The 10,493-nt window shown below is 31.3% G+C and overlaps 2 protein-coding genes across 3 annotated transcripts; one reads left to right on the top strand and one right to left on the bottom strand.

Annotated features, from left to right (window-relative positions):
• The first annotated feature begins 2,490 nt into the window (after positions 1 to 2,490).
• On the top strand, positions 2,491 to 4,039 carry LOC111892128 (uncharacterized protein At1g28695). Its single transcript, XM_023888203.3, has 2 exons — positions 2,491 to 3,456; positions 3,542 to 4,039. Exons 1-2 carry the CDS (start codon positions 2,881 to 2,883, stop codon positions 4,037 to 4,039), a joined length of 1,074 nt encoding a protein of 357 aa, XP_023743971.1. The 5' UTR covers positions 2,491 to 2,880.
• Positions 4,040 to 4,092: 53 nt separating this feature from the next.
• On the bottom strand, positions 4,093 to 9,007 carry LOC111892127 (uncharacterized protein At1g28695). Of its 2 annotated transcripts, none has more exons than XM_052768723.1 (3): positions 8,652 to 9,007; positions 8,125 to 8,502; positions 4,093 to 4,795 (listed from the first exon to the last, which is right to left on the bottom strand). In XM_052768723.1, the coding sequence occupies exons 1-3, from the start codon at positions 8,766 to 8,768 to the stop codon at positions 4,277 to 4,279; spliced, it is 1,014 nt and encodes a 337-aa protein (XP_052624683.1). In that variant the 5' UTR covers positions 8,769 to 9,007; the 3' UTR covers positions 4,093 to 4,276. The 2 variants fall into 2 exon arrangements, with proteins under 2 accessions (XP_052624683.1, XP_023743969.1); XM_023888201.3 differs by having other exon boundaries at positions 8,622 to 9,004.
• Between the last annotated feature and the right edge of the window lie 1,486 nt (positions 9,008 to 10,493).

The raw sequence follows: 10,493 nt of genomic DNA, 5'->3' as shown, positions 1-10,493 counted from the left end.
GAAGAAATGGCAAGAAGCATGCTGAAAGTGAAGGGACTGTCTGATCAGTTTTGGGGAGAGGCTATTGCAACTGCCGTGTATATTCTAAATATCTCTCCATCTAGAGCTGTTATGAATCGCACACCATATGAAGCTTGGACAGGTAGAAAACCCACAGTAAGCCACTTAAAAGTCTTTGGTTGTGAAGCATATGCTTTGGTAAATTCTCGTTCAAAACTTGATGAAAAATCTCTAAAATGTATTTTCATTGGGTATAGTCCTCAATCCAAAGCATATCGTTTATATAACCCTCTTAGTGGCAAAGTGATAATAAGCAGGAATGTTGAGTTTAACGAAGAAGCAAGGTGGATACCTAATACCCAAAAAGAAAGAGATCAGGTTATAAACTTTGAAGATGTACCATCCACAAGTTCAGGAGATAATGCAGAAATACCCCAGGGTGATCAAGGTTCTTCAAGTTCAGATTCAGATAGTGACAATTCATCAAATAATCCACCACCGAGAGACACTTATGATGATACACCGAAGAAGTTCAAATCCGTGGCTGATGTTTACAACTCCTGTGCATTTGCCTTGTATGCAACAGATCCAATCGATTATGAAGAAGCTGTTCAGCAACTTGAGTGGCAGAAAGCTATGAAAGAAGAAATACAAGCCATTGAAAGAAACTCAACATGGGAGTTGGTTGATGTTCCAAAAGACAAGAATGTTGTAGGACTTAAATGGGTATATCGAACAAAGTATAATGCTGATGGAAGTCTTCAAAAACACAAAGCTCGCCTTGTTGCGAAAGGGTATTCACAAGAATACGGTATAGACTATGAGGAAACATTTTCCCCTGTGGCTAGATTCGAGACAGTTAGAATAATTATAGCATTGGCTGCACAATTTCAACTACCTGTTTTTCAATTTGATGTGAAGTCCGCCTTCTTGAATGGTGAGTTAAGTGAAGAAGTGTATGTCGCTCAACCTCAAGGATTTGTTGTTAAAGATGCTGAAAATAAAGCCTACAAGTTGCGAAAGGCTTTGTACGGTTTGAAGCAGGCTCCACGTGCATGGTATAGTAAGATTGATTCTTTCTTTCAAGAAAACGGATTCAAAAGAAGTGAGAATGAGCCCACTCTTTACCTTAAGCAATAAAGTAATCGAGAATTCTTGTTAGTCTGTCTTTACGTGGATGATATCATCTATATGGGAACATCTAAGTCCTTAATTGATGATTTTAAATCTTGCATGATGAGCACATTTGAGATGACAGATTTAGGGTTGTTAAAATATTTTCTTGGGCTTGAAGTGCTGCAAAGAAAAGATGGAATTTTTGTATGTCAAAAGAAGTATGCTACGGACCTGCTCAAAAAGTTCAATGTGACTGGTGGTAAAGTATCAACAACACCAATGAACATCAATGAGAAGCTACAACATGAAGATGGATCCGATAAAACAAACTCAAGTGTGTTTAGAAGTCTAGTTGGTGGTCTGAACTACCTGACACATAGTAGACCGGACATTTCTTTTCCTGTTAGTGTAGTATCAAGGTTTCTTCACAGCCCTACAAAATTGCATCTTGGTGCAGCCAAGAGGATTCTTCATTATGTAGCAGGTACCAAGAATTATGGCATCTGGTATTCAAGAGTTTCTGAATTTAGGTTGGTTGGCTTCAACGATAGTGATTGGGCTGGGTGCGTAGATGATCGCAAAAGCACATCAGGCAATGTTTTCAGCTTTGGTTCCGGAGCTGTAACATGGAGTTCTAAGAAGCAAGATACAGTGGCTCTATCGTCATCAGAAGCTGAGTACATAGCAGCAAACGCAGCAGCTCGACAAGCCTTATGGCTGCGAAAAGTTCTTGTTGATTTGTGTGTTGAGCAAGAAGATGCAACAGAGGTATTTTGTGACAACAGATCAACCATTGCAATGGCCAGGAACCCTGCTTTCCATGCTCGTACGAAGCATATAGATGTGCATTACCATTTTATTCGCAAGTTGATCACTGATGGAAAGATTAAACTGAGTTTTTGTGGAACAAATGAGCAGACAGCAGATATATTCACCAAATCTCTTCCTCAAGCCAAACATGAGTTCTTTAGAATGTAGCTCGGAGTATGCAACTTTGAATCAAGGGGGAGTGTTGGTTAATTGATTCAAAATAATCACTGCCATGTGTCTTTAATTACTGCATTAGTAGAGTCTTAAAAGTTGTTTTTCAGTTACAAAAGTCAAGAGTCTTAGTCTATCTTTTTATCTTTCTTTCAGTTTATGTTTTTGTTTCCTATTTAAGCTCTGTAATTTCTCAGTTTTAAATGGCAGTGAAATATTATCCTTTTTTCCTCTTCTTCTATTTACATACAACATGGTCAAATAGGTTATTTTCTCTTCTTTGATTTCCTAAAATACTATATTTGTTTTATGAAAAAATTAAAAACATCTTATAATGTTACAAATATTTAATCACATTTTAGGTAGATTTGAACACATTGGGTATGTTTTTTATATGAGATGTGGATCGTTTTGTATTTAATTTTAATATGAAGGTTTTTGATGTATTTCCACAATACTTCATATCCGAATTTGTATAGTAGAAAGACGTCCTCTTAATTAGACAAACAAGTCGCTTGTCCATTGAGCTTCATCAATCATCACATCTCACTTAGGTTAGTTATGTTCGTTTCATGTCAAATGGTTTGTATCATCATCGTCATCTTCCCTCTTTCTTTCCTCTCTTTATCAATCAAATTTCTTCAATTTCCTCAAACTTTTCGCATATTTTTCATCACCATGAAACTTTATCCATCCAACAATATAATATCACATAACAACCCTCCCTAGCTCCGGCCAGTCATCCACCACCAAATTTCGCCGGAAAACACCATTTACATCGTCATGAGAACACTAGAACAAGAAATATCAGCAGATCAATTCCCTACGGCTCGAATCCTTCTTAGCATCTGGATTTTCTCCGTTGTGTCTCTTGTATTCATATATCTTGGATCCGACAAAGATGGATCTGTGTCAATAACCAACATAACCCATAGGTTTTACCATCCTACACATTTACCACCACCACAATCACCATCATCATCATCATCAAAAGATGATGAAAAGAGTTATGGAGCTCTATTAGAAGAGGCATTGGCAAAAGTTTCAAACGAAAACAAAACTCTGATCATAGCCTTTGTGAATAAAGCATACATGGAAGGAGATAAGCCGATGCTGGATATATTTCTTGATGGGTTTTGGGTAGGAGAAGATACATATAAGCTTACTAAACACCTTTTAGTCGTTGCAGTTGATCAACCGGCTTATGACAGGTGCACCTTTTTACAATTGCACTGCTACAAATTGAAAACAGAAGGTGTCGAGACGCTTTTCATGGCGGATGATTTACTACAAATGATGTGGCGAAGAACCCTTTTTCTTGGACATGTTCTTAAGCGTGGCTACAACTTTATTTTCACTGTACGAAAAAACAACTGGTCAACCAACCAATTAATCAAATTTGTTAATTTAGTTGAAGCTTTAATTTTGTTCTTGAAATTTACAGGATATGGATGTATTATGGCTAAGGGATCCGTTTCCAAGGCTGAACGTCGACGAAAGCTTAGACCTTCAAATCAGTGTTGATAAGTTTAATGGCGACCAGTGGTCGGAAGACAACCCGATTAACACGGGGTTCTACATGATCAGATCAAACAACAAAACGATTGCTTTGTACGATGAATTGTATGGAGAGAAAGACAATTCAGTAGTAGGGAAGAAGGAACAAGATGTTCTATTGGATCTGATGCGAAGAGGGGAGTTTGAAAGATTAGGTCTTCGAGTAAGGTTTTTAGACACCATCTTTTTTAGTGGATTTTGTGAGAATAGTAAAGACGTTAAGAAGGTTTCCATTGTTCATGCGAATTGTTGCCGGAGCATTAAGGCAAAGGAATCTGATTTGATCAAGGTTCTTCATGATTGGAGGAGGTTTAAAGCTTCCTTCAACGATGAGTTTCATTGGTCCGATCACCGAGCTTGTCGTAATTCATGGAACCGAAGATGATTGGAATACTGTTTTGGACTTCATTTTTGTAATATTCTATAAATACTAATAAGAAGACTCGAAAATTATACCTTCTGGTTTTATTTCACTGATACGTACATGATTTGAACAAAATAATCGTAACACATTTAAACAATCTGGAGTATGAAAACAATAATTTACAACTCATTTCGCAGGAGATAACAAACAACCCCATCATATATGGGATCATCGATCTTACCATCAAATTAGTGGAAGTTATGAAATCCATGATTTTTCGCAAGCTGAATGACTGGACCATCTAAATTCCTCCATGGTTTTATTGGCTAAGGGTGAAGGTGAGGGGTCTTTAAATCTCTTCCAATCATGAATAACAGCAGTTAAATCGGAGACTTTGGCTTTGATTCTCCGGCAACAATTGGCATGAAAGGTGGAAACGATCTTAACATCTCTACTATCTTGACAAAATCCACTGAAATAAAGGGTGTCCAAAAACCTAACCCTAATTCCCAACCTTTTAAAACTTCCTTTCTTCATTAACTCAATAAGAACATCTTGTTCCTTTTTCCCAGGTGATTTGTTTCTTTCTCCATACCATTTATCGAACAAAGCGATGGTCTTGTTGTTGGATCGGATCATGTAGAAACCAGTGTTTATGGGGTTTTTCTGTGACCACTGATTGCCGTTAAACTGGTCCACACTGATCTGAAGGTCAGCAGTTTCGTAATTCAGAGTTAGGTGTGGAAATGGATTTCTCAGCCATAATACATCTGTGTCCTGTAATTGATTCAACTTACAACCATTAGTACCAGATTTCAACACAAAATATCAATTGTCAAAGAGAACCATGACTCAAGTTTCATCACAGAATGTCAAAGAATCGTATGGGTGAGGGCGCGCGTGATGCAATTGGTGTATATTTTCATATATGTATAGGTATAGGTATAGGTATTAATAGATTGCGATATTAAATTTGATAGTTTGATTTTTTTTTTTTTTTTTTTTAATTTTTTATAAATAGACACGTAAATATCACATCATTACCGGGAATATAGGGCTACTAAAGATACAATTTCAATTTTTTCGATTTTTACCTAGAAAATTGCATTTGGGATTAAATTAATATTGTTTTGGATTAGTTTTATACTTTTATTTAACATCAAAACTAGATATGTTGCTCATGCTCCGTATAGTCCGTATGCATCTGATTTGAATGCCATTTTTGTTTATAAATTAATAGAAGTTGTTGTTGACTGTCTTAGTTGACTTTTGTGAGGGTAGAGAAAACCAAAATAATTAAATATGATGACTAACATAGAAAAATTATAGCAAAAGAAGCAAATGACAGACGTAGAAAGTGCATGGGTGAAAACCCGTGTTTTTTTTAATGCACATATATACAACTTTTGACTTCAAGGACGAAAAGTGTCAAAATGGCTAAAGAATTAAAGGGGTAGGAATTAGCAAGTTTTTAGAAAAGGAACCAAAGTTGTCAAACCGTTAAAGTTTTGTGGCAAAACTCCGCATGGGCTGTGTTCGCTTGATTTGAATGTCGTTTTTGTTTATAGATTAATAGACGTTGTTGTTAACTGTTTTAATTTTTTTAAACTTTTTTTAAATTTCTTTTGATTGTTTATTTATTATTTTCAATAAAAAACCCTAAAAAGTAACACTTATCAAATGTCTCCTAATTTATTTTAAATATTTGGAAGATAACATATTTTATACAATAGCACCACCATCACCTGGTCCGTGAGTGGTGTTATCTAAAATATGTCTCAAAACTCAGTTCGACAAAAAAAAAATTAATGCAATAAAAATGAATTAAATAAAAGAAATCAATAATTCAATAGATAATATTTATTAATATATAAATATTATATTAAAAATAATATTTATTAATATATAATAATTCAATTAAAAAAATTACTCCAATAAAAAAAGTTAATTAAAAGAATTAATATATAATAATTTAATAAAATTAAAAAAAATATACGCAAAAGTGGTCTCTATGGTTTTGTAAAATGACACAATTATAAAAATGGTATTTAAGGATAAAATTGTCATTTTAAAAAAGTTAATAGCCAAAATATTAAAGTTAACAAGATATAGTTAAATTATTAATTAAAAAGAATTAATAGTCAAAATGTTAAAGTTAACAAGATAGGGACCAAAAACCATATAAGACATTTAAAATTAGACCCACTAAAACACATATTTGTAATAACCACATATATCATTTTTTTCAATTTTGTCAGTAATTAAAATTTCAATCGTAGTAAACATTTTGGATTTAAAAGGGTAGATTGATTTTTGATATTTGTTTGGTTAGCAAATGAAAGAAAATATATATATAAAGGGTGTTTGGATAAGGAAAAAAAAGAGTGTTTATAGCTTATTGTTTATCCGTATAAGTTAAGTTTAAGTGGTTTGATAGGAAACATTAAAAATCATTTTATTGTGGTGAGGATAAGATAAATAAGCTAATTTTAATAAGAATCCCCTTATTTATAGCTTATTGTTTATTTATAATCTAAACATTTTTACAAAAGCTTTTTCTATTACTGCTATAAACTAATAAACTATAATTTAATAAGATATAAGCTAATTTATCCAAAAACCCTCATAATGTACCATTTGAAATTTGAGATGCCCCGTTTTGAAATAATGATCATAAGGGAGATGATTAAAAATTAGTGTAACTTACATTCCTTCTTCATAACCATATGGTCTTTTTTAGTTCTTCATAATGATATGGTTCTTTTTTGTGAGTTATCCATTTAATAAATATTATTAAGTATTGGTTATATACATAAAATATTTCTTTGTAAATATAAAACACATGTTATATGTCTGTTTATGAAATGATTTTTTTATCCTTTTCCTATTTATGCCACAAAGTTGTTTTAGACGAAGTATACATCAGTGATCATCTAAAACTGAAATATGTATATTTTGCATGGAAAAATGATATATATATATATATATATATATATATATATATATATATATATATATATATATATATATATATATATATATATATATATATATTCAATTTAATCAATAATGCACAAATTTGAATCCAGTAATGCTATATTATTAATATAATTAAATCTTGTTTATTAATTCATCTTCCGTTATGGTTGTGGACTTACTGTAGATATTAATGAATGGAAAGGGAAACGTTACAATTGATAGATCCCTTGGGTCATACAAACTAAAATTCTTGAATTCCATATAGAAGAAAGGTCATACAAATTAAAATTCTTTGAATTCTATATAGAAGAAAGGTCATACCAATTATAATTCTTTGAATTCTATAAATAAGAAAGGTCAAAACAGAAGTTGTACGGGGTACATATAAAGGTATAACATTTCACTTTATACTCTTTTAAATGCATAAATACACCTAAAAAATATGTTTGTACTTAATATACCTAAAAAAAATATGTTTGTAGAGTGTAATATTTTTTTTTCTTTGTACACGATAATTTGTGTTTCAAAATAATATATTATACAATTTTATAAAATATAAATTATGGTGTATAAGACACTTTCCAAAAAATATATAGTAAATAAATCATGTGTATCATAAATTTTTTTTTGAACACTTAGACTTCATTGAAACAAAATTAACAATTAACAATAAAAGGTAGATAGTAAAGGCAAACAAACAAAATTAAACCCAAGAGACCCAAACGAGTTTCCCAATCCCTTTTCCCGTACAATCAGTTAAGCCAATTAAAGGCCAGATACTTAACATAAAAAATAATTAAAACCATTGGTAAAACGATTAATCTAAACATTTAGACAATTAAGGAATTTTAATTATTTCTAAAAAAATCTATTATAGGTAATCAGGGGGTATTTTGATGCATTTATCAACTACAAATAATGGAAATCAAGTAATTAATCAGGCGGTATTTTCATGATATAATAAGAGCTATCTTAATTTCATTTTTCTCATGGTGACAACGCGTAATTCACATAGTCACTCACCAATTAAATGGATTTATAAATTTCGAGTCAAATCTTTATTTCCGTAGCTAAAGATGTTATAAGCATAAAGAAATTAAGATGTGAAGTAATTAAAACGGACTTACCGTAAAAACAAAGTTATATCCACGCCGGAGAACATCTCCGAGGAAACGGGTTCTTTGCCACATCATCTTTATGAATTCCTCCGACATGTAAACCTTCTCTCCGACGAAATCCTCGCCGTCGGTCTTCAGTCTGTAACAGTGTAATCTAAGAAACTTGCATCGGTCAAACGCCGTCTGATCAACTGCCACGATCAGAAGGTGGTTCGTTAAAGATCGTGTATCTTCTCCAAGCCAAAACCCATCTAGAAATATATCTAGCATCGGTTTATCGCCTTCAGTGTAGGCTTTGTTCACAATGGCTATGATAACGGTTTTATTCGCCATGGAAGCTCCCCGCAATGCTGCTTCTAATTCATCTCTATACGTCGAGGTCTTACGCTGCAATCACAAGGTAAAAAGACCATAACTTTCTAGTATGTATTAATTACTTGTTTAGTTTTGTTCTTATATATATAATTCAAGAAAATGAATGCAAGTATCATGGATCCTGTTCCTACCATGGATGATGAGGGTTTGGAAGGAGAAACCTTTTGTGTTATGGAAACCGATGTGTTTTTCTCTGATAGAATGTAGATAAAAGATATGGATATAAGCAATACAGTGCAAAGGGCAATAGGGATTCCAGCTTTGGTAGATTGATCCATTGCTGCTGCTTCTGTTTGGTGAATACGATGATGACGTGGTGGTAGAGGAGTGCGGTGGTTTGTGGTGGTCGGAGGCTGTTTTATTTTTCTATGAATATATTTTTGAGGGAGTCGAATATGGTGATTTGGAATGTTAAAACTTAAAATCGGAATTCATGTGGAACTTGACTTCATATAGTCGTAATATGGGGGGTTTTGATTTGTTCGTTTTAATAGTTATGATTTTTATAAACGTTTCGTATTTGAAAACTTAGAGAAATACTCGTATTAGAATAATATTAATATATAGTTATAAAAATGAAATAATCTCTATTTGTATGTCTGTGGTTGCTTTTTACAAAGTAATTGCTAAAAGTTATGATTTCATTTTATAAGATTTTATTGTTTTTGTCATGTGAAACGACATCTTTAATATTTAAGGATATACTTGATATTTAATTTCACTAATTAAATAATAACTCTATTAAAGTACTAATACAATGTTTATGGGTATTAATCATCAACTAGTTAAACAATTAGATAAAAAAAATTCAAAAAGAAAAAGAAAAAAGTGATTTTTTATCACATGCCACCTGTTATTTATTTATTATTATTTTTTTTATAATTTTTTGTTGTATATATTAAACTTTGTTAGGTGTAAAACTCATATATTATACGAGTTGATTAAAAAAAATTAAATGTCAAAGTGTAAACAATAAATATATTTTTAAATAAAATTTTGAAATAAAAAATAAAGAAATATATTAATTACAATTTACTATCACATTTATTAAATTTATTACATTTAATACTTACATATATATAATTATATAAGTATTATGTGACTTTTTAATTTTAAGATTTAAAAAATTCAAAAATTGATATGTGGATATTATTTATTTTAAAAAATATTACAAAATGATAATTGTCAAAACTCATGAAAGATTGATATATGGTAAAAAAGATTTTCATTTATTATAATAGATTTTTATTTAGAAATGAAGTACATAATTTTTTTATAGTTTGTGGATAAAGACCGACATTAGACTACTTTTATCGGTAATATGAATTAAGACATGACACATATAAAGAAAAGTAATTTATAAAAATAAAATTTTGAGGATATGTTTGTTAAATTAGCAGGTGGTTTGTTAAATTATACATGGTTAAGTTATAGTTTTTATTTATACAAAAATATTTTATAAATTTCAAAGTAATTATAAAATTTTGAAAGATTGAAAATTAAATAGAAATAAGAATAAATAACTTTTAAAAAATGGTTAATCACTCTATCTAAATGCTCTAAGGTAAATTACATTGTAAATCAATCATCCAACAATATCAATATTTTAATCTTTACTATAATTTAAACCATGTACCTATTTATAAAATGTCGTAATGTCATACTATATAAACCTATTATTATACATAATAAACGTAGTTCCCGTTTAGGAACAATGCATAGTTTCAAGCCGACTTGAATACCTGTGGTTTGGAGCCGAAGTGGTTTCACCGTCATCATCTTCCAATAGTTCTCCTACATTTGCTTTGTTACAGGTCGTGCATATGTCTTCTGCTCATTTTTCAACTGCTTCCTACCGTCTGGTAAATCTTGACTCATCTATCTTGAACACACATATATTGCTTTCGTTTGCAAAAATATTTGACATCGCGTCTACTATGTGTAGTATATAATCCTTAAGTTTGCGTCTTATCCTTTCTTTTGTTTAGCCGTTCTCTTTATTC

This window comes from Lactuca sativa, chromosome 2 (genome assembly GCF_002870075.4).
Source record: "Lactuca sativa cultivar Salinas chromosome 2, Lsat_Salinas_v11, whole genome shotgun sequence".
NCBI classification, from domain to species: Eukaryota; Viridiplantae; Streptophyta; class Magnoliopsida; order Asterales; family Asteraceae; genus Lactuca; species Lactuca sativa.
The sequence above is the reverse complement of the archived record's forward strand: the minus strand, read 5'-3'. Positions and strand labels throughout refer to the sequence as shown.

Excerpts from the sequence above, each read along its gene's own strand:
- LOC111892127 (XM_023888201.3), bottom strand. The coding sequence starts at position 8,768 with ATGGATCAATCTACCAAAGCTGGAATCCCTATTGCCCTTTGCACTGTA. Across the intron at positions 8,503-8,621 it reads CCAAACCCTCATCATCCATG|CGTAAGACCTCGACGTATAG; the intron begins GTAGGAACAGGA and ends TTGTGATTGCAG. Across the intron at positions 4,796-8,124 it reads GATATAACTTTGTTTTTACG|GACACAGATGTATTATGGCT; the intron begins GTAAGTCCGTTT and ends AATCAATTACAG.
- LOC111892128 (XM_023888203.3), top strand. The coding sequence starts at position 2,881 with ATGAGAACACTAGAACAAGAAATATCAGCAGATCAATTCCCTACGGCT. Across the intron at positions 3,457-3,541 it reads GCTACAACTTTATTTTCACT|GATATGGATGTATTATGGCT; the intron begins GTACGAAAAAAC and ends TGAAATTTACAG.